General features: G+C 43.6%; 1 protein-coding gene across 2 annotated transcripts in view; it reads left to right on the forward strand.

Moving 5' to 3' along the window:
- Positions 1 to 6901: 6901 nt before the first annotated feature.
- rad51b (RAD51 paralog B) overlaps positions 6902 to 24684 on the forward strand; it is a 53244-nt gene continuing 35461 nt past the window's right edge. The window contains exons 1-9 of one of the 2 annotated variants that reach the window (XM_014144962.2): positions 6902 to 7428; positions 7602 to 7715; positions 7787 to 7891; positions 7971 to 8107; positions 8280 to 8399; positions 8577 to 8760; positions 12459 to 12531; positions 17999 to 18108; positions 23613 to 23691. In XM_014144962.2, coding sequence (XP_014000437.1) covers positions 7345 to 7428; positions 7602 to 7715; positions 7787 to 7891; positions 7971 to 8107; positions 8280 to 8399; positions 8577 to 8760; positions 12459 to 12531; positions 17999 to 18108; positions 23613 to 23691 — 1006 coding nt within the window. In that variant the 5' untranslated portion in view covers positions 6902 to 7344. The remainder of the gene's footprint in view (positions 7429 to 7601; positions 7716 to 7786; positions 7892 to 7970; positions 8108 to 8279; positions 8400 to 8576; positions 8761 to 12458; positions 12532 to 17998; positions 18109 to 23612; positions 23692 to 24684) is intronic. The other variant, XM_014144964.2, reaches the window with a different exon arrangement.

Genomic DNA, 24684 nt, shown 5'->3' on the forward strand with positions numbered 1-24684 from the left:
CGTGTGTTTTGTTCATTGTACCGTTTGTGTACTTTGGGCGTTATCGCTGTTTTCCTTGGGCATGAATAAAGTGCGCCTGTTATCACCCATCTCTGCTCTCCTGCACCTGACTTACCTTCAACCAGTTGCGCACATCGTGACACACACAGTCAGTAATGCTACTGACACATAACATAGGCATTTATAGTACAGCATTACTCAACTTTTACTGTACCATTGACCGGTGAAAAAACATAGTCCTTTGCCTTTTTTAATCAGCTCTTTTTAACCAGCTCATGGTGATACACCTCACTGCTATAGATGTGCCTCTGTTGCCTCCCTGTTGTGTAGTCTGTCTCTGCATCTTCTCTGCAGACAATCTGTCTCTGTCTGTCCGTCTGTATGTGTTAATTGTTATTACATATAGAGCCAACATATTAAGGAACTGGCAATACATCTGTATCTCTCTGTTTTTTTGCCTACCTCCACTGCACTCACCTCTGAGCTGTCTATTCATGGATGCCAATGGATGCCAGACTTCCGCCCAAAATGGACAATTTATTATTATTTTTGATTCAATCATTTCTCATTCGTCTCTGTGTTTCATAATTTTCCTTCGATTCACAATAGGCTGAATGTATCTCACAGGAGAAAGCATCCGAGCGAGTGAAACAGCACCCCTCTCTCTACGTGTAGGCCATCAATCTGATGCTGTCTGGTCATAAAGAGTATGACATTGTTGCCGCCTGTAGCATTGAAGGCAAGGGAAGCCAGCTAGCATCTGGCTTTAGCCTATCAGCGTTGAGCTAAACTGAGCGAGCTCAACTGTGAATGGTCCTGGCGAACCAAAAAAAGTGTCAAGGGAAGTCAGCTTGGATGTGGCGTCAGTCCTATCAAATCCCATTGAGAGTTTACGTCATTAACAGAAAAAAATGTAATTGTTGCGTCTCGTTGTTTTGTTGTCCTCCGGTGGCCACCTAGCCAGCTTGCTAAAATTGGCTAATTCCTAAATTAGCCATGGATGGAGATAGGGATTTGGACTTGTGGTTTTACTTAATTCTCCATACTGGCCAATGATTATAACGGAGATTCTGATCCAACAATTAATTCATACATTGTTGTGCCCCTGGCCTGAGAGGATGGAAGTTCAACATGTAGCTAGATGTAGAAGGCTAATGTTAACTAGCTAACGTTGCCCATGAATGGAAGTTAGCCTAGTGAGCAAGTATTTTATTCAGGTAGCCTAGGACAACAGAAAATAAAAGCATATACTGCAGGGATCATCAACTAGATTCAGCCACGGGCCGATTTCTTCTTGAGCAGATGGTGGGGGGAGGGGGGGAACATAATTCAAAATAATTTGTAGACTGCAAATTGACCGCAAGTGCCCAAACAGATATAATATTTTACTAAAACATAATAATTTCAAACCTTGCTTTTATTTGTATATGATCACGTGTCTCTCTATTATCCATGAAAATACATTTTAGTTATTCAGTAGACGCTCTTATCCAGAGCGACTTACAGGAGCAATTAGGGTTAAGTGCTTTGCTCAAGGGCACAGACAGATTTTTCACCTAGTCGGCTTGGGGATTTGAACCAGCAACCTTTCAGTTACTGACCCAGTGGTTTCCCAAATTTAAATGTATTGGAGCTGATTTCCTGGTGTTTTTACAGTATATTATGTCCAACAATGAAAATTCTACAGAAAACTTGGGAGGCCAAATGGGGTCCGACCCAATGCTAGATGGGTGTACCTAAAAAACTGTCCAGTGAGTGTATGTGGTCTGTATGTTCCTAGCCTGTGCTAGGCCCAGCAACATCCTAATTGTAAAGGAATAAACACATTTATTCGATAAAGACAAATATTCCTAATGCTGAAAATATAAGTGCCTGGCTGTCATAAATGTCCCCCCTATCCTAAGGGTTCATTACTATTACATATATAATATATAGCCAAAATATAAATAAACCGTCAGGTTAACACTATTTGAAAGGTCCAGAGTAAACCATTTATAAGGCATTTACAAACCGTTTGTTCAACATTCATTACTCATTACTCCCACATTTGTAAATGTTAGTAAGCAAGTTATTCACACATGTACATATATTTCCTTAAACCTCCTATGTTGTGTGCTTGTTCTTTTACCAGGTACAGCAGGATTGTCTACCAATGGCATGCCAATTTTGTGAGAAATTACACTGGTCTTTCAAAACTTTTAGAAAGTATTTATAAAGTGAAATAGCACTCACTTTAGATTAGGGACTGCAAAAATACTTTACTAATGAATAGTAAATGGTTTATGAATGTGGGCGTGATGATTAATAAATGGTGAACACACACTTCATAAATGACTTATTACGGACCCTTAAAATAAAGCGCTACCCATCCTAGTAGTGAACGAATAAACACATATATTAGACAAAGAAGAAAATCACCGAATAAATGCCTTATAGATGGCCATTTGCTTTTAACAGCCTAACTACATATTTAACATTTGTGCATTTCAAGTGTTCCCACTGCCCACTTTAGATAAGTGTTTAAGTATTAGGCTACATATAATTCAATAGAAGAAAACAGAGAGAGACAAGAGGGGAGAGACAACCTGTCCCAATGGATACATTAAGGAACTGCCAGTTTCTCTCTGTCCCTCTCTCTTTCTCTCTCTTCTTCTATTGAATTCAATATAAAACATTCTGTTTGTCAAATAACGATGCCGGACCAGTTCATATGGATGCGAATGGATGCCCAGCGTTGTGCTTTGTTTGACTGTGCTGCACACATATACTTATTGTTCTACCCAAAAGTGACAGGCCGTTCATCGAATGAAGTAAGTGGGAGATAGGCAGGACTTTCCAGCCCTCACTGCAGTGGCCATGTAATGTAATCTGACACCAGAGTCACTTGTTACTACAGCTCATAGACTAACTCACCAGGCTGAAGAGACTGCGATTCTTAAGCGAATATACATTGATAAAACAATTCAAATACACAGACACTCCCTGATTTGACCTTTACTGAATACATGATGACGAGCAAAAAGCACTGTATAAATAAATGTCTAGCAGATGGCTATTGCCTTACCTAAGTGTTATAACAGCCAATCTTGACTTGTTAGGCTATATTGCAAGTAGCCTAGAGTCTAAATGTTCCCCGAATACCCATTCCCTAATTAGTCTACCAGGCCTATAGTAGGTATGAAACATATTTCATACAATATACAGCCAAAATATTAGGCCTAACTGTCAGTTCTATGTCAGTGTTGTGAGTGTGTCTTTATCTGTTTTCTTCCTATCTCGACTGCGCCACTGCAGTTGATCTATAATGTCTCACAAACTCAGCACTCGGACAAGCAGAACCAGAACTTTTAGCAAATAATCTGGTTAATTTCACACATTTAGCAGCATCGGCCTTTTCGGTCTCAAACTTTTTTGGCACCACCGTTATGTTTTTCTGTTTTGACTGAGTGACTGACAGAGTCAGAATGGGTCTCACTCTCTTTGATGATGCGCGTTTGACTTTGGATGTGAATCTGCATCACCTCAGCTCAGCCAATCAAAACAATGGTCCATCTTGGCAGTGGGGCCGGCCGTTGCCCACTGTTCAGACAAATGCTTAATATAGAAGATTATGACAACAGAGAAATAGCACAAAATTCATTAAAAAAAACAGGCTAATGGGCCTGTCAATTTTGACCAGCCCACCTTAATAAAAGATAGTCTGGCCAGGCTGTCATTTGCCAGGATTGCCAGATGGCCAATCCGCCATCGTTGTTACAGTCATGCTTTGGAATTTGTTCAGAAGAGAAAGGATTTAAATGGATTGTTTTCTAAATGATGCCATATTAATATAATAATGGATATTTGTTCAAAAGAGTTGAGAGAAAGATTCATACATTTTTTTTAGTTCAGAAGTTAAGCTAAGGCTCTGAGGCATGACCAACAAGCCTTATAGAAGACTCTGACAGATAGTCCACCTCATTTTTCACAATTATTTACATTTTGAATCTTGATTTGATTCCAAGAGAAATACCATTCCATTAAAATCCAACTAATGCATATTGTATTTTTATAAGAAGATAAACACACATGAAGAGAATCAATGTAGATGGAAACAGCTTTGTTGCTTTCCCTCTGGAGCCAGGGAATGCACTAATCATAAAATAAACATCTTCAGAACGGTCTGTCCAGGACCCCATTTTTTTGGCTCAGTGACCAAGAATGGATGGAACTGGTGTTAGGGACATTTTTGTCTCGATAGCAGACGATCAGACCTCACCCAAGCTCTGTTCCCCAGTCTCCAGACTGATCTCTCCCATGGTCCTCCATCTGTCTCTACCTATCCTCTGCCATGCACTCTATATTGAACCCTACCTTCTAAGTCCCGGTGTCCTTATGTTGTTTTACATGTGTTACAAATACTGTCCCAATAGTCCGTTGTGTTGCCCTTTTCCCATTAGGGATAACTTGGCAGAGCAAACTACCGGTATTCTTATCAGTACTCTTTAGTCATCCTCTATTTTAACTGGCCACTTCAGCGACAGGGACACGGCTCCCAACCTCTGGGTGCAGAAGCGGTTCTTATCTCTCTGGTGATAAGGGAGAACCTTGCCATTATGGCCTTACATGGCCCTCCATCCTGCACTAGTCACACTCCAAACAATAGACGGACTGATACAGACACAGGCTGGGGGAGATGGAGTGATGGGGTCTAGACAGAGGGAGAAAGGGAGAGTGAGAAAGAGACGATAAGCAAGGTATAATTTATTTGAGATTGTCATTTCATCACACAGCCCTGTGAGACTGCTTCACGTCGTGATGGTTGCTGCTGCTGTCTATTTTACAGTCTCACCACATCATAATAGCACAAAATGTTCAATATATTTTATTTGAAAGAATGTGTTTTGTTTTCTATTAATTCTTCATGAGAAATGCATCAAGCTGACCCAGGCCTAAAAAGAATGCATCAGGACCCAGTGCAGTGGTTTTGACAGTCCCATATGACTACATTTACCAAAATGCAAAGCGAAGTGGAGGTATGGGTCAGACGAGTTTGAAGTGGACGGAGTACAGGGCTTAACATGTCTCTCGAGGAGGCTAAAAAGAGATTTCGTCTCGGAAAAGTTTAATATTTTCAGAAGGAGTCGGGTAATTGATTAAGGGAGGAGGATTAGAAGGAAAGAGAGAGGAGGTTGAACGACTGAGGGAGGCAGCGGATGGGTGTGAATCTGTTGAAGCCAATAATAACAAGGGAGAGGGTATCTCGTGGAAGATTAGTGTCAAGTTTAAACAGAGTGAGCCGGATGACAGTTCAAGTTCTGGAAGTGAAATGGAAAGGGTAGAAGGTGTTGTGAGGAGCTTGGCGCCCGAGCCTTGCATTGATGGACATGGTTATGATAAAGATAAGTTAGGTCCAGTGCGAGTGATATTTTTGAAGAGGGTGGAACTCGAACTTTTGGCTGATGCATGGGTGGTTTCAGGTTGGGTGAAAAAGATGGTGGGTGCTGTTGAGTCGGTGAAGGTAACTGAAAGTGGACTTGTGATGTTTGTTTGTGATCAGAGGGAGCAGGCGCTCCGTTCAACGCAACTTGGGGAAAGATCTGTATCTTGCTTTGTGTTTAGGTACAAGGCACCATTGACAGGAGGGATTTCTGGGGTAGCGTTAAGTGTGGAGGTGAAGCAATTTAAGATGAAGATTCGTGGTGTTTGTGACGCCCGGCATCTGGTGCGACTCAGATCCGGTAGGGAGCGTGGTGAAATAGAGGTGAAACAGTCTGTTCTTTTCTTTACCTGACAAAGTAATGTCACGATATATGAGTTATTCTATTAGAGCTTTTGTGCCGAATATACTGCAGTTTTATAGGTGTTACGTTCACGGGCGTTGTCGCAGCAGTGTGTAGGAGGGAGATTCCAAGATGTAGAAAGTGTGCAGGAGGACATGGGATAGAGGAATGTGTAGTTTTGGTGGGAAAAGTTGTGTGTGTCAACTGTAGGGTTGCCCATGTTGCTGGGGATCGGAAGTGTCCGGTGCGAGAGAGTCAGGTTGAGGTGGCCAGGGTTAGAGTAGTGCAGAAGATGTATGCTGAGGCAGTGAAGAAAGTAGAGAGTTGATTAAAGGGGAGGGATTCTGAGAGGATCCCTGTCAATAGTAGATCTGTGCCAGAACAGAGGAATAGGCCAAGGAGTTAAAAATGTTTCAGTAAGGTGGGTTTCTTAGCGTTCATAGCAATGGTTATCAACTGTACTGCAGAGATGGAACATAAGTGACAGAAAATAGATGTTGTGGTGGCAGCTGCAGAGACTTCAGAAGTTTTCACAGGGTGTGTTGAGTGATGTCCTGTCCTCTAATGTTGTTGCCCTAGGGTAGGATCAGATAGGGTTAAAGTAGTGGAATAATGTGGTGGGTTTTAAAGAGTGTAGGGTAGTTGGTAGGGTAATAAAAAAATTACATTTATTTTAATTTCCCCACTTCCCCTTTCCCATTTTATATCCCAAACAGTGGTGTAAAGTACTTTAAAGTACAACTTAAGTCGTTTTTTGGGGGGTACTTTACTATTTATATTTTTGACTACTTTTACATTTACTTCACTACATTCCTAAATAAAGTTATGTACTTTTTACTCCATACATTTTCCCTGACACCCAAAAGTACTCATTACATTTTGAATGCTTAGCAGAACGGGAAAATTGTCTATCTGTAAATAAATGAAAATGTGGCCTTCTGCTTTGCTTAATATAAGGAATTTGAAATTATTTACAATTGTTCTTTTACTTTGATACTTAAGTATATTTTAGCAATTACATTTACTTTTGATTCTTAAGTATATTAAAAACCAAATACTTGTAGACTTTTACTCAAGTATTATTCTACTGGGTTACTTTCACTTGAGTCATTTTCAATTAAGGTATCTTTACTTTTACTCAAGTATGACAATTGGATACTGTTTCCACCACTGCTCACCAAGTGTAATGGATTTATACTATAGTTCAGTTGGGGGCGGTAATGCAACATATTGGATGCTTACCCCCGTTAAACTCCACTGAAGAAGAAGCAGAAGCGGCGGTATTTTTTTTTTATGCCACACGGCTGTCAAGGCAACGGAACTCGTGTAGTTAGCTAGCAGGGCAATGAAAATAGATTGAATAATGTTGCAAAATGTGGAATTTCTTATATTTGAGCCATAATTTGCTTGCTAGAGCAAATAGCTTCTAGCGTTTGCCACGGGCGGAGCGAACTTTAGCCACTCGTTGCAGCTGAAGTTAGCTAGCTAACATAAGTTTGTCACATACAAAAGGGGAAACCAGTGTCATTGAGTTTGTCATTTTGTAAAAATAATATATATTCTAGGCATTAACTCGTTAGCTATGGCAAGTAAAAAGCTCAGAAGAACAGGTATGTCACTCGAAGTATGCGAACGACTCAAGCGCCACCAAATCGAAACTTGCCAGGTAAGAGGTTGGGCTCAGGCTCATTTCTGGAGGGGGTTGCTGCTAACGTTGTGGATTCCAAGTTTATATCAACTTGAAATGTTACCATGATGTAATATTCTCACATCAAAGAATAGATGGAGTAGAAACGAGATGCCTTTTGCAACTGTGACTACTATGCTCCTTGTCACCAGGACCTGCTGTCCCTCACACCTCTAGAGGTGATGCGCCTAGCGGGGCAGAGTTACCAGCAGGTGTTGATGCTGCTTCAGTCAGTCAGCCAGGCCTGTGCCCCTTCAATGACCACGGTAAGTCAACAACATCACCAGTGTCACTGTCATACTTCACTGTTCTGTCTTATGAAATTGTTGTTCTTCAGGCGTTGGAGGTGTGGAAGCAGAGGGCTGACCTGTGTTTCTCCACATCACTACCCGCCCTGGACAGACTGCTTCAGGGAGGGCTACCACGGGGGACACTCACAGAGGTTGTACACCTTCCTTACTGAGTACAGAGATGGTGATGGAGAGAGAAAATGTATCACAAACTTCCTTTCCATCTTTCAGGTGACTGGCCCCTCAGGTTGTGGGAAGAGCCAGGTGTGTATGATGCTCAGTGTGCTGGCCACTCTGCCAAAGTGCATGGGTGGCCTCGACAGCGGAGTCATCTACATAGATACAGAGTCGGCTTTCTCAGCAGAGAGGTGATTGGGACTTACTTTCATCACCCTCCTTTTCTCTTCTCCCCTCCTGCATATTTATTATCTTGTCATATCTTTTATAATCTTCTATTATGTAATGTCTTCTATAATCTTATCTTCCGTGTCTTATAAATGCATTGTGTGGCCTAAAATGTTTTGTTCTTGGCACTTCCAGGTTAGTGGAGATTGCTCAGAGCAGGTTTCCAGACTACTTCTGTGAGAAGGAGCGTGTGTTGGAGATGGCTGGTCGTGTTCACCTTTTTCGGGAGCTCACGTGTCAGGATGTCCTGGACAGGTAGAGGCCGCCATGTTGCTTTCAGTCTCTCTGAAATGTTTCATTCAATCGTCTCCTCTCACTTACCTCAAGCATGTTCTGGCCCCATGAAGCATTTTGGGTGATGGCAAACTGTGTGAAAGGTACTATTTCTAATACTGATATTGGTATTGATAGTTTTGTTTTGGTTCCTTCCAGACTGGAGAGGCTGGAGGAGGACATCATCTCCTCCAAGGCTGGGTTGGTAATTCTTGACTCTGTGGCCTCAGTGGTGAGGAAGGAGTATGACACAACACTGCCTGGGAACCTCACTCACCGCAGCAACCTGCTGGGCCAGGAGGCTGCCACCCTCAAATACCTGGCTCAGGCCTTTCACATCCCTGTGAGTGTGTGTGCTGGGGTTAAATTGGGCCTGATCTGAGACACGGCACCTATGATCCAAATGAGAGCCAGGCGGAGCTGAGAGACCTGGTACCTGCTTTGGTTATTTGAATTGTTCTCCACATTTCATTTTCCACAGCCAAAAACACAAGTAAGCCATGCCAAAATTAGACAACCCCGTAGTAGAATAGTTATTCAATTGTTCAGCCTGTCGCATTCTATGCGAGAAAGTAATATTAATCTCGAGGCACATTCAAATTGTGAGTGCTGCACAGGGGAAGAAATATGCATGCCCAGTCATTGTACAACATTCTTAATGCAGTCGGGGTAAAAAACAACAACTTTGAAAGCAGTTTTGATGGCCACTATTAAAAGAGGCGCATCACTGATTTCTCAAGTGTTACTAGGCTACACTTCTCAAATCCAAGAAATTAGTAGGCTAAAATGCACCATTTTAGAACCAGAGTTTTTTTACCAGCGGCATGGCGTACCCGCGTTAGCATTGGCCATTGGGTTGAATGCATAGGGAAGACCTGTGCTAAATGTAACAAGGGTCAGGTGTAACAGGTAGGCCAAATTTATATTCACAGTACATGATCCTTGGCTGAGTGCCAGTGGAATGTTTTTTTTTTGGGGGGGGGCATTCAAGTCATCATATGTTGCTAACTAGCAACAAGAGAGACTAATGTTTGGATTTTGTGATCTAGCTAATGATTAGACCGATGGGGTAAATGCAGATCGGAAACCCTCAGCCTATTTATTCATTTATAGACACTATGCTGCATCAGATGGGCTACATCAGGTGATAATGATTATTGCTAAGTAACACACCTGACTGATAATATGGGCCAATATGTTATTGGGCTCATTTCTGGAGGGGGTTATTATATTGTAGATATCAGTGTCATTTTATTTTCCTTCATTTTGCATTATATTATCCCCCCCCCCTCCCATCACATCATTAGTCCCTTAATACCACTTCTGACTGCCTAATATATTGCAGAGCCCCATTCAGCCATTAGATGTCAGCGTTATCACAAAGTAATCCAAGACAAAGGAACCTGCCCTCTGTGTGGGATTTGGAAGGAAAGGGTGAAAGGCAATAGTGCATTGCACTCTGTAGGAAATGTTTTCCCGAAATCTAAAATGGAATAAAATATCTAATCCATACCATATCTCACAAGGAATAATAAATGTGCCCTATTTGACCCCAGTGCATCCTCGTTCGCGTCAGTAACACAGTTCAACACTAGAGGGCAGGAAAGCACTGAAGGTGTATCACCTCACCTACTAGGTCCCTACTACAACTGCTGGCCTAGCCAGGCTATTAGCACTGGGGATTAAAATCAGTTTCTAGTCTACCAACCCAACTTTCCCCTGAACTTTCCACTAGATACAAATCTTAAGTCACCACCTCAGTCCCTGGCAGGTGTTACTCAAGCTTTCCTCCTCAGTCCCCTGGGAGTGTGTCTGAGTTCTTACATCCATCTCCCCGCTAGCGTTTCTCACAGCTGTGGCCCAGGGGCTCTAAGAGTCTGGCGCTTGTCTGTGTATAGTAGTGATGGACAGCTTATTTACTGGTAGCTATTTTTATATGTCTGCAAAGGATGCAGTGGCCACGTCAGAATGTCATGACTGTATGTACACGTTAACATACCTTGACATTACATAGCAACAAGATCATCCTGACAGTTACTGAACACTGTAAGCGTTTGCTTAATACTATATTATACTTTAGCAATAAGGCATGAGGGGGTGTTGTATATGGCCAATATACCACAGCTAATGGCTGTTCTTATGCACAATGCAACATGGAGTGCCTGGATACAGCCCTTAACCCTGGTAGATTGGCCATATACCACAAACCCCCGAGGTGCTTTATTGCTATTATAAACTGGTTACCAACATAATTAGAACAGTAAAAAGAAATGTTTTGTCATACCCGTGGCTATCAGCCAATACCACAGCTTTCTGCCAATCAGCATTCAGGGCTCGAACCACCCAGTTTATAATATACTATACTCTACGCCAGGGGTATTCAAATCTTACTCCACGAGCGAGGTCCGAAGTTGGACAACTGCTAGTTTTCTGTTCTACCTGATAATAAATTGCACCCAGCTGGTGTCGTAGGTCTAAATCAGCCCCTGAATTGGGAAGGAATAATGAACAAAATAAATCGTAATAAACACAGTGGAACTAGCTTTGAGGTCTGTGTGTCGAATTTGAGGGCGCTAAGCCTATCCTATGCTATACTAAACATCTAAGCTCATTCATTACCTATTTGCCAGCTAACTTGTCTTCTTTATTTTGTATGTGTGCCTTTGTGTGATCATTAGGCTTCGGTGTAAGTCGTATGCGATTTTCCACACCCGTGTTTTGGCGTACAAGCATGTTGTGGTTCATGTGAGGGCTGTCTGGACTTGACAGAGCGTTTTGCCTTCACCTCCTCCATATTATTAACTGAAATGTGCCCTGACAAGAAACCACAGTGAGGATAGCCTACCTTGCTAGTGGCCCACTGAGTATTTTATAAGGGCTATCATGATTAAACAAGTAAAGACTTTTGTTATTAGCACCCAGGGCCAAACCAACCAGGTTGTTAAATTTACTAGTTCTTGTTTTAATGTATGACACAGTGCCAAATTTTGTGAGACTGGATGACTGGTAGATTGGAGGCCTTTGCTTCCATTCCACTCCTAGGTTGTGTGGAATTGTTGATTTGGTGTGAGTTTACTGGATGTACAGGTGTAAGATCTTGATTTGATCACCCTGTTGCAGGAGAACTTTTGTGAAATTCAGGACATGTAATACTTGTAGTGTATTTGTGGTTTAAAATGTATTTGAAATGTCAGACATATTTTCCATTACGAAAAAGGTATCAACCCCTACACAATTGCCCATTAATTATAATTCACAGTTCCTGGTGCTTCAGGTTATTTTCCTGTTGTACCAAACTGGATCAAATTAAGATCCTACATCTGTTGCCTAGGCAAGGTTTCATAGTTTAACTGTGTTGTTTCTCTGGATTTCTCCTAGTTAGAACAACACATGGGAGCTCATTGCCTGCCCAAACATGAGTTTATTATTGTAGCCTTATTGTTGACATATGGACTTTGACTCATGTCAGCCGCAGTTGGCTCACAAGGCACAGTGTAGCTCTGTCAAGCCAGAGGCTGGAGGCTTAAAGGACAATTATAGCTCATGTGACGGTAGGCCTAGGGCCTCTCTCTTTTTATGAGTCTGTTGTATTGGCAACAGTTTTATCATGTTGGTATTTCATCAAGGCCAATTTGATTCATCAAGTGCTACTTTGAGCCACCACCACTGATTATTCGAGGGAATTTACTCAGAATTCTGCTGTGTCAGACTTGGACCGGATGATATTTAGAATACTTTTATCTCCGGCTTGGTTGGGTTTGGATACATATTGACCACCCATATCGTTTAATGTTGTTGACCTCCAACCTACTATTGACCATCAGTCATCTGAGGACAAGTAAAACACATTTTAAGAAATAACTTACCAGAACTTCTCCAAAGATTATTTTGGTATATTTTGTGTTCATAGTCTAAGGTATATTGCTTTGAGATATTGCCTAAAAACCTTGAAATGAACATTTAGCATGGCAAACCAGCACTCTGTGGAAGGTGCTAAAGTCATGATATTCTCTTCATGCTTCTCTATTTTCTCCCTCCTAGGTGGTCTTGACCAACCAGATCACGACGCATGTGGGCAATCGAGGAGAGAGAGGCGCTGCGTCATTCAGGGGAGGTAAACAAACACAAACGAAATATCCTCCATGTTAACTGATCACATCTGAATGTAACTGCAATACTAACCATCCAATGAAACATTGGATTCAACACATACTAATGTAGTGATGCACCGAGGATGTTTGTAGCAGGTCGCCTTGCGTGTGACTCTTTGAAACACATGGAGCGTCTCTGATGGGTCACAGAGATTTGTTTGATCTCACCGTTTACCATCACCTTGGTAACAGAGCTATTCTATGACCTGTATCCTGTATTGTTATAATGTCCCCCTCTTCATCACCCCCTTAGCATTGCCTGTTTGTGGATATGTATCTGTGTCTCGGCGGTGTAGTCGGACCAGTGAATGTTGGGGCAACATTATGCTGAAGCTAGCCTTTGAGTAAAGGGATACGGGTTCTTTCTCTTACGTTATCTAATAGATACATGGCATTGACCTGTAACTGTACTCTCTCTCTTTTACCAACTACACTCTCTCATTAAATACAGTGATTCCCCCTCGAGGAAGGACTGCCTCTTTCTCTCTTACCTACTACACTCTTTCATTAAATACAGTGATTTCCCCCTCGAGGAAGGACAGCCTCTTTCTCTCTTTCTCATTTCTCTCTTTCAATTTTTGCTCTGTCTTTCTCTCACTCTCATTCTCTTTCTCTCTCCATATGTCCTTGGATGGAGTGGTGAGGCGGGGGAGAGTTCGACAGTAGGGTGTATCTGATTCACCCCTCTCTCTGCTAATGTAATCAGATTCACACTCCCCTGGTCTGACTCTTCTCTAGGCCCGCCATCCCTCCCTTTCTCCCGCACCTTTTTTCTCCCCCTTTTGTCTCGTGCAAGCAGGTTTCTACCTATGATGTTTTCAACCAGAGATCCCTGCGTCTCGGGTTTCCAGTCAAATGTCAGCCTCCGTCGCCTTTGGGTTTCTCCCATCGATGGTCTCCTGGGATTTGGCTGGGGTGGCGAGCGTGATGCGCATGATGGAAGGTCTGAAAAGGCCCTTTGTCTAGTCTGAGGAGAGGGAAAGGGGGAGTCTGGTTTCTACCTGGTGTAGGATCAGTAACTGTGACTCAGGTGGGCCTGAAGTGGGCTTCAAGTAGCCTCTGGTACTGCGGAGGCCCGATGAGTGTGTAGAGAAACTACTAGGTAGAGATGGGTTGGTTGCTGGACTGACCTATACACACGCTCTAGCCCAGCTATCAGTACAGAGAGAATGTAGTATTGAATTCGTATGTCTGATTATTGCTATCATCCTTTGCTTGTCTTCAGTGTTATGTGCCAGAAGCTGAATGGGTAGCGTTTCATTATTGGAAACCCCCCCCCCCCCTTTTTTTGTTCATGTCGGAAAGATTTATTTCTGTAGATATTTGTAATAATAGAGATGAAAAGAGTTCAGTCTCTGAGGGACATTGGATGCCTATGAGGTCTGTCCTAGCTCTCTGTGTTTAATCTAGTGAAACTGCAGTTGTCCAACTGAAGCTCTCTCTGACCTCATTTTGATGAAAACTCAACTCAATAGCCAGCCCAGTGCCAACAGTAGTTGGTGCCAGCATTTGAGACAGGCGATGCCCAAGGCAAGGCATAGAAAATCCCCCAAACCCTTAGGTGGCTGAGCTAGCTGTTCGCAATAGCAAGTGTAAAGCATAAAGTAATGGATGCGGGTTGGTGTTCCTAGTGTAATGGGGAAGAGGTCATCATGACAAGCGTTTATTTTGTCATAACATAAACTTCATGATGAAAAGTAAACGTAGTGTTGAAGCTAATCTCTTGTGGAAGTAACAACTTTCACGTGAATTTTACTTCTGGGTAACCAAGATTATATTGAAGCTTATGAATCATCTAATTATGGGTAGGGACTAAAGAGGAATCAACCACCTAAGGGAATCTTTGTGTGAGAAGTGAGCTCATTACTTAACACTGCTAAGTAATGATACGGTCACTCCGTGCATGGAGGGACTAGTTGCTGTGTGAATGCTCTTGTGAAGTGTTCCGTATGTGTATGAGTGTGCACACCTACCTCTGTGCGGGGTGTTTGTGTGTAAATAAAAATAGCCTTTAATAGAGGCTAAACTGGGCCATCCGGTGTGGTTTAACCCCGTGCTCCCTCTAGGGTTAGATGGGAGTGAGGGGGCCACAGGCCAGTCACTGTGGGAGAGCAGGGACCAGCGGACAGACAGTTGGCCTCTGTTTGCCAGGCCCAGCAGACTGACTGACGGAGAGACAGCAGGGCCCAGAGGACAGCAGACCTGGGTTTCAAATACTTGAGCTGTGTTTGACTGAGCTTGCCTGGTGCAATGTAACTAATAGAATATTCCCAAAAGTGCAAACCCAACCCAGTTGGCACTCCAGGCAGGCTAAAGCAGACATAGTATTTGAACCCAGGTCAGCAATGAACAGACAGACAGACAGCTTCTTTGTCAACCGCAGGGCCCAACAGACAGACAGACTCTCTTAATCAACAGCAGGGCCCAGCGGACAGACATACAGACAGCCTCTTTGTCAACAGCAGGGCTCCTTCATTGACTGTGTGACTGAGGCTGCAGTGATCCAAGCCCCTCAGCTCCTCCACTGCCTCTGATAGGAGAGCCACTGTGTGCAGCCAGCCAGCAACACACTGAGACACTTTTCCATGCCCTCACTTTATCTACATGATTGGGTTTTCCTCCTCCCCAACCGGTCGCCCTAATCGACCGCCCGTCTTACCCTCGAGGCTTGGTCACACACAGCCACACTGCACAGAGCTCTCCAGCCACTAGACTAATAAGGTTTACTAAGGGACAGAGGGTAAAGGAAAACAGAAGGCAGAGGGGGAGAGAGGGTTGTAGAACGAGAGAGAAACAGATTGTGAGAAACAACTAGAGAAAAGTTGAATGGGATGCTGAGCGAGAGAGTTGTTGAGAGGGGGAAAAGGGGGAGGTTGAAATCTGTACTGGGCATGTTTATTTGAGCCACTTCCTCCTCTGCACAGCGGGGCAGCCTTTCCAGAGAGCTCTCACTCTATCAGAGATGGCTATCCATCCATATGATATCCATTCTCTCTATTAGCATAGAGAGGGAAACGCAGTATGGTTTTCTGTCATACACGAGCTGGATAAGGCCTTTTAGCTATATACTAGTAACACATGTCCTTGAATGTTGTTTTAAAACACTTTTATTGCACTTGGACTTATGGTGGCACTTGAGGAGCCATCCAGCGAGCACAAGTCGTGACATAGACAGTGTGTTGAAACACTGGACAGGATTTTGGACTCTACACTATCTGCTTTCCGTTCCTGGCCAGTTGTGGGAAAATGTGTGGGCTGCTGGCTTTGTAGGATCAGGGGAGGTTTAGGATGGGGGTTAAGGGTATAGAATGAAGGAGTGTGTGTGTTATGGTTTGGGTGTTTGTGTTAGAGGCCTGTCTAACAGGCAGAGGGGGAGCTAAGCAGGGGAAAGAGGCTGATAGTGCCCCCCCCATCATCATCATCCTTCTCCAGGGAGCTGTACAGCAGATGTCTGCAGCGCACATGGAGTTTGTTTAGTCTGCCTCTCAGTCCCTCCGGCCTTCTCTTTCCTTCTCTTTTCGTCTCTTTTGCCTCAGCTCCCAAACTCGTGAGCCAGTTGTACACTGACTATGTTAGTGAAAGAGCCCTAATGGTTAGCTAGATGCACTAAGGCCCAATGCTTTCAGTTATATTCCACTTTGGTTTGACTCTGAAACCGCTGGTCTTCTAGTACTGTGTGTTTTGTCCCGTAGTTTATTCAGTCCTATTTCAACTTAATTGCCTTGAACCAGTGTTCCCTGTTTGTAGTACTACTCTAGTCTACTGTATGTCTCCTACCTAGTATATTGTGATATTAAAATGAATCGTTTCTCTCTGCTGCTGCTGCTCTTCCCGGCCGGGGGAACTTCCGTCACATGGTCGTGCAGCTATTTTATTTTCTCTGCCTTGCACACGTTTCCACAGGAAATGTTTTGAGGAAGTGAGAGTTGCTGATAGGACACTTGTGCGAGCAGAATCCCTGCTTACTCCATGGAAAAAACATCAAGGAAGAGAATGAAAAGGACACGGCAACACACACACACACACACACACACACACACACGGGTACGCACACACAGGCACGTTAACGCACACACACGCTTGCGGACATACACACACATGCACGCTTGCGAACACATACACACACTCACAGACACACACTCCGCCACCCGCCAGGGCTCATCCTTCAGCAGACAGAATTAGCATCCCAGGCCCAGCCAAGGTTTATTGGTGTCATGGGAGCAGAGGGAACCATGGTCACACAAAAGCAAGCGATAATAACAGTGTGTCAGGCGGCTGGGGCTGTCTTCTGGTTAATGGTCATTACGTAGCCTGCAGGGTCAAACACACACACAGTGGAAATAGGGAATAATTATGAATGACGGGGATGAATCAATGACGATACTTAAATTACCTACTGTATAGTGTGATATGTTTTTCAGGCTTCAAGGCAGTTTGTTTTGAATTTGCAGTTTCCAAATTGATTGCAATTTGCCAAGTTTCTGTACAGTCAGTGAGTCGTTCCAACTCAAAAAACACAAGAAGGAGGATTTCAACACCCACCATCTAAGATTGTTCTGAAATCGTTTCTGTTGTTAGAAACAAATAAGATTAGTGTTCCTGAAACATTATTTTGTTGAAATATAATTTGATCTCAGAAATTAAGGTCATTGATCGCACCCAAATTGGCCAATTTTTTATTTTTAGTAGCTTGCATTCTTTACCACGATTTATTTTTGTCATGAGCCAAAGCTATTGGTTTTCTACCCAAAGTTGCAAAGAAAATGTTGTAATCCATTTAATAAACACAAGAGACCAGCAAAATTGACAGTGTTGTCGCAGTAGCAGGTACAGCGGCATCTAGTGAGCAAAACTTGGTACTTTCACACTATTTTATTTTATAGAAAGCAAGCTTCAATGGCTGATTTCTCTGAACAGGGGGAAAAAAACATCACCAGATTCACAGGGAAGTACATAACAAAAGTTGAAGAAACAATACTCCAAGCAGCAGCTTGTCAGACATGGGGAACTGATACTGTATACTGGTTGTTGGGGTGGGGGGCCCGTGAGTGGCTTTTGATCATTGTATTGGATTCATCATGTCTTACTAATTGTTAGGAAGAATTATGGTCCAAATCGGATGTTAGGTATTCTAGTTGTTGAATATCATATGACTCCTATAAATTATAATGGCCAATTTTGGGTGCAATGATTTAGCTTAATTTCTCAGAGAGCAAATTATATTTCAACAAATTGTTTCAGGAATACTAATCTTATTTGTTTCTAACTACAGAAACTATTTCGGAACAATCTGAGATGGTGGGTGTCATGGCTTGCTGAAATGACATGGAATGACCACTGTATGAAATAAATAAAGATAACACATCACACAAGTGTGAGTGCTGTTCAAAGTTGAACTCAACCCCTGTAATGTTTGTTTTTGTGTTGCAGCATCCGATGCGAGGGATTCTGGGTATGTGACGGCAGCGCTGGGGAACACATGGAGTCATAGCGTCAACACCCGCCTCATTGTCCAGTATGTAGATACACACCAAAGACAGGTGATATACGATATGTCACGGAGGATAACATTTTAGTTTTACTAACTATGGGAAAGGAACTGTGTCTTCCTATGTCTTCTTTGGGCTTTATCCAGAACTGTTATTAACCAACTTTCACAGAACACACCGTTTAAAACGACTGAACTATGGCCATGCTTAGATTCTCTATTGGGGAAATAGTGTGGTCAGACAGACAGACCGACAGACAGACACACACACACTACTCTCCCTTTAGTCTCATCCTGCACGACTCAGAGCTGCGGGTGCATTCCAGAGTCAATTCCCAAAAAGCCTCGGAGGCCCAAACGAAAGGCTCTGTGTTTTTCTTTTTACGATCCAAATCCCCCTAAAGAAAACCAGCATGAAAGGAAAAGCAGCGGTCCACAACTGCTGGTCCATTAAGGCTTCAGTCTGGTGCCTGGGTCCATTGGGTCCTCGGGCTGGTTCATTGACGCTGTGTTTGTGTGTGCCTCTGCCTGTCTGTCTTTCTGCCTATATGCTCCGACTGCTCTGTCGGTTTGCCCATGCTCAAATGAACACAGGACAGTCATCTAGCTAGCCTCCAAAACGTTCATCTCCACCACGATTTCCTTGTAGATTTAAGGGCTCTCTTGTAAAAGAGTTATCTCAATGTTACTCCCTGTTTAAATAAAGGTTAATAAAATAAAATAAATATCTGATTTGCAAAAACACGAGATGGCTTTATGCAGGGAGACTTGTCTCTGTCAGAGTTAATGACATGTTATTGTGGGCGCGGCGGTTTTGAAAACAGGGAGCTGACTGGTCGCTGCGGTCCGCAGAGCCGTGCATGCCTGTGAAAATCACTGAGACGGCATTTATTCACACTGGTCCTAATTCAAGTGGGTTTAGCGAAAATGACTGATTACCGACCACAGGTAATCTAATCCCCTCGGTGAAATAGCACTCACGTTTATTTTTAACTGAAATAAAGCAACAGCAGTTAAAGCAGACATCTGTAGCTGGTTAGGCCCAAACTAGAGATATATGCTCCAATGTTGAAACTGCACCTCAGGAAAGAAAACTTTTCAAATTCTTAGATGCCATTGGGATTGTTTCTTTCCAATAGTGTAAATCTGAGCCCCCCCCCCTCTCCCTCATATTAAATGTTCAACTGACTGGATGCACAGTGAGTGAGCTCACTGAAGGTAAAGAACGATCAGTAGGCCTATGGCTAAAGCTTGTAGAATGAGTATGTAGACACAGCGCTTCACAGCTAATGCTGTCCCAAAGAAAACGGTAAGGTGATTTGTATCTTTATTCCATGTCTTCACTTTTGCCTGCCAGTCTCTACTTTTCTATGTCTAAAGCTCATACAGAGGTTCAGCATGGCTAGAATGACCTCTCGTTCAACCCACCAAGAGTCTGTCAAGCCTAATGAAACAAGAACACTGAGAAAACATCACTTCCTTGTTTTGACGGGTGATTTCACAATAACATTTATCACAGTCGTGATTCAACGCGCTTCCAAAAACACTGACGCTGCACTCGTTATTTCTGCACTGTTTGCAGCTATTTATGCTGCAGCAACCTCAACCGTCTTGTTTTCGCTTAGTTCTTCCTTTGAGTTTAGATGGTGGTAGCTAAAAGGCCCAGGCTGGTTTGAACTGAGCCAGGCCATGCGACACTAGTCTGGTCCCAAATGTGTTTGTACTGAATGACCTGGAATTGGCAAGATGGCACAAAGAGATCTGGGACCAGGCTTAAGTAGTATCGGAAATCCCAGAGCTTGGAGCAACCGCACAAAGTCTGGGGAGGATGTTTAATTCTCTTGGACATTTCGAAAGGGGAGAAAAATTATTCCAGGGTGGGTCCTCTTCAGACAGACAACTCTCCAAACAAATCAATAGGTTGAGTAGGCGGAGCTGAAAATGTGGGATGGAATTGTGCTCATGTTTAGCTAGGGCAACAAGTGGATACGGCAGTGACGTAACTGGTGACGCGTGTCCCATTTCTGACTTGTCCTCTCTATCCCAACTGTCTGACTTCTACAGACGTGTAAGCTGGAGCATTGGTACATTGTGGGAGGCAACCCAACTTTCTAGAGAGACTAACGCTAAAGCAACACCACGCCAACCATGCCACATGGCTAAGATGGCGCTGACGGAGGGCGCTTCGACTCGAACTCCAATAAAACATTGCAAGTTTAGACTTTTCAGTTTGTTTCGTGAATTACTTCATACACCTGGGTAGAACTATTGGGTACTCAACGTCTTCCCAACCTCCCAGAATTCCCTGAGATGGCGGAATAATGGACTAGCTTCTTCGGCGAGGCGCCTAGCTGCTTGGGAGTCCTACCGGAGAGTAGGAAGCAAAGATGCCGACGGAGTGACGGACGTGGCGGAGTCTTAGTGAGATTAATATGCTGGGAAACCCATCCTCCATGACCGAGCATACTACTCGCCAATGTTCAATCATTAATGAACAAACTTGACAAACTCAGAGCGAGGATCTCCTTCCAGAGGGACTCTGCAACATATTCAGTTTATCTGAGACTTGGTTCTCCTCCTCTGACATACCACCAGCTGGTTTTACAGTTTTCTGAAGCGGGCTCTCATAAGAGCAAAGGTGGTGGGCTCTGCTTTATGACCAACATATGATGCGATAGGGGAAATGTACAGGAACCTGCAAGCTTCTGCTCCCCCGACTTGGAATACTCTGACATCAAATGTTGCCCTTTTTACCTTCCAAGAGTTCTCCGGGATTATCGCCATGGCTGTGTACATCCTGCCCCAAGCTGACACCAACAATGCTCTCAAAGTTCTTAATTGGACCCTGGACAAACTTTTTGCGACTTTAACGAAAGTAATTTGAGTTATTACCAACACGTGTTTAACTCTCGGAAATTCTACTCTTGACCACTGCTACACGCCTTTTCAACACCGGTATAAGTATAAGGCCCTCTCCCATCCTCCTTTAGGCAAATCTGACCATGACTCCATCCTGCTTCTCCACGCATATAAACATAGACTGGAGGGAAGTTCCGGTGGTCGGACCAATGCTGTACAGACCTGACCAATCAGAAGTCTCGCTCGCTTCTGGAGATGACGTCAATGAATACGCTGACTCATACACCGGATTCATCAGAAAATGCATAGATAATGTGATACCGATAAAAACATACCCGTATTAAAAACTGTGGATTGATAGCAGCCTTGTAGGGAAACTGAAAGAGAGATGCTGCTTGTAAATGGGTTTAGGTGACCGGGGACAATAGTTTGGTACTAATTCGACCTACGCAGATCGATCAAGATTGCGAAACACAAGTATAGGGACAAAGTGGAGGAGCAATTCAGCAGGTTGGACACAAGGCGTATGTGGCAGGGGCTCCTGACTATCACGGATTACAAGAAGAAAGCCAGCCACATTGTGGTCACCAATGCTACCCTACCGGATGAGCTAAACACACATTTTTCTCACGATTCGAGCACAATGACCCTGAGCTGCCGAGGAAAGCCCCTGATGACAACGTGGGCTACATACTCGCACTGTCCCCACTGAGGACGTATGGAAGTCATTCAAACGTGTTAACCTTCGCTAGGCTGCCGGCCCAGATGGCATCCCTAGTCGTGCCCTCGGAGCATGTGCAGACCAGCTGGCTGTTGTTTTCTGACATTTTCAATCTCTCTCTCTCTCTCTAGCTCAGACCACTATACCCTTCTGCTTCATGTCCACTATTATCCTAGTGCCCAAGAAAGGGAAAGTAACTGAACTGAACTGAATGACTACCAACCAGTAGCACTCACTTCAGTCATCGAAAGGCTAGTCAAAGACAATGTTCTCTCTAAGCTGCACACGTTTGTATATTACCCACTTTCAATGCAACATACCGAAACAAAATGAACTATGCAAGGCAGAACGCATCAGAGTAGGATTCTATTGCATTGGCAGGCACATACTCTACACAGACTGGTGCGCCATAACCAATCAGAGATGCAGTAGGCCTATATGCAAATAGACCATTGCCATATATGGATCAATGCCATTCACTTTGAACTGTACTGCGTTTAAAGCATCAACGGTCGTGTGTAGATGTGCTTGTTTTGAGATCAAAATGAGAGCTACATGTAGCGACGTGCACGTGTTCATATCCTTTGCTAGTTAGTGAGTTATTAGACCAGTTATAGATCAATTGCGGTCAGCAATGAGGGAGTGATTGCTTCCTACAAGAGCACAAAACGTGAAAAACGTGTGCATTTTGTCGTCACCTTGTCTGAAGGGACAAGTGTATAAACAAGTTAATGACAAGCCCTGCATGTTTTTTTCAAAAGTGTCATGGAATGTAGGCCTACATTGAACACCACACATTGGCTGCTACTGTAGGCTGAACGATAGAACAGCTATTTCCATGTTAAAATGTTATGGGATGCATTTTCTCCACTCTGGTAGGCCTACATTATGATCAAATAGCCACAGTAGTCTACTTGACCACTGTTAACCTCACTAGGGTAGGGGGCAGCATTCGGAATTTTGGATGAAAAGCGTGCCCAAAGTAAACTGCCTGCTACTCAGGCCCAGAATCTAGGATATGCATATAGATATGCAAATATAGATATGCAATTTCACTGGATGCAATTTCACAGTAGCGTCCCACACCCCCAGAGAGGATAAAATGAACTTAAAGCAAGTACAGCCTCACTGTTCACAGTAACCATGCGCAGAAAGTTGCACAGAATTTTCACATTATCTCCTCTCAACACTGTGGCCCCATAAGGGTGCGTCCTCAGTCACCTCCTGTATTCCCTGTATACGCATGACTGCGTGGCCTCACACAATTCCAACTCCATCAAGTTCGCTGACGGTCATGACAGTAATAGCCTGATTACCAACAACGACGAGACGGCCTACAGCAGTGTTCCCCAACTGGTGCCGCTGGTTTTGTCTCCCCAAGTTCAGATTTTTTTAAAATAATTTATACATTTCATTGTTGGAGATAAGACTGTAAAAACACCAGGAAATCAGCCCCAGCCTAAGATTTTCACTGTACCCTGCAATCATACCTGCGACTATTAAACACTGAATCTGAACAATATCAGTGTTGTGGCTAGGGGACAAAACGGACAGATCTGGGCACATTGGCATCTACAAGTGGCTTAAACGCAAATTCTTGGCAGCATCGGAGCAACCCAAGTAACCTTTCACTCCCCCTCTCCTCTTATCCCATTGTGCCCAATCAAAAACACCCTACCCATTGGCGACGTGCCCCGTTGTCCTCGTGTTGTCATGTTTTGCTCGACAACGCCTAACTTTCAAACTGCCTGCATGACAATAGGTTGTGACGCTCTGTCTGAGTGCTAGTGGGGCGTGTCCTCTCGGAGTGATCTCCAACACGACACTTGAACCTCTCTTCACGATGCGTAGCATCTCTCACTTATGTGTTTTGCGCTCTGTCAAAGAATGTGACTCTGACAACCCAGTGAACCCACATTCGTATCTCTCTCTTCTCTCACTTAATCTCTCTCTGTCTCTCTCTCTGCCTTTCACAGATTGTAATAGCGAAGTCACCTGTGGCCCCGTTTGCTGTTCTAAACTACACCGTTCAGAAGGAGGGCATCCGTCTAGAGGGTGAGTGGACAGTCAGTCAGCTGGCCACACAGATGGCCTCCCTGTAATGAAGCTGACTTCCCAGCCAATGGGACACTTACTGTATTTTATACAGTGCTTTTTCTGGTTGACTTCATCTTCACCCAATGTACAAAACCCATGACCCTGTCTCGCGTTTGGGTTAAAAAGGGCAAATAGCCCACCTCTCAGGGCTTTATAGTCATATGACTATGATTTTTAGGAAACTGAGAGCAGGTTTTCTCCATATGGAAATATTACCTTAGAGCAGCTCTCTGTTTTCTCTTGCTGTTGCATATTCCAGTTGTACATTCAGTGAACTGGAGAACAGGAAGAGAAGAGTGAAAGAGGAGCTCTCCTTCGCCCCCACCTGCCCCCCCCTTCATTTCCCCATCTGTAGTATCTGACCACTGAATAAACCATAGATTCCCCCTCAGGACAGATGTGCCCTTCAAGCTGCTCGCCATAACTCACTGGGCTGTTTTCACTCCGAATCTGAAACCTGAAATCTTATTGGAACACGGTAACACAAATCAAAGCCTAAAAGAGCGTGTGGTGAGGGGTGGGGGTGGAGGCATTTTGGTGTGTGTGTGGTGTATTTTTGTGTTTGTGTATGTGGGGTTTCAGAGTCGTAACCTGTTTAACCTGCGCACCCCCACTGCCTCTCTGTCAGAGTTCATTAGTTGGAACCGTTTGATTTACCCACAAGCCCTCAGGCTCCTGTTGATCTATGTTGGTGCCAGACACCGCTAAAGTTTTATAGGAAATGTAATATCACAAAATAACATTCTGTTAAGGGAGGGGGGTACACTATACTGTTTTTTCCACACTTTAGTATATTGAGCATTGCATTTGAAAAAAAATAGGCCTAGTTGTACTTATTCTTCACAAGGAGATGTAGAATGTCTACAAAGTACTCCCCGTGACTTGTTTCCACCTATCTTCATCCATGTGTGATGAAGATGAGCAAAAATGACAGTAAAAAATTAATAATTT

The sequence above is a fragment of the Salmo salar genome, chromosome ssa15 (assembly GCF_905237065.1).
Source record: "Salmo salar chromosome ssa15, Ssal_v3.1, whole genome shotgun sequence".
Lineage (NCBI taxonomy): Eukaryota > Metazoa > Chordata > Actinopteri > Salmoniformes > Salmonidae > Salmo > Salmo salar.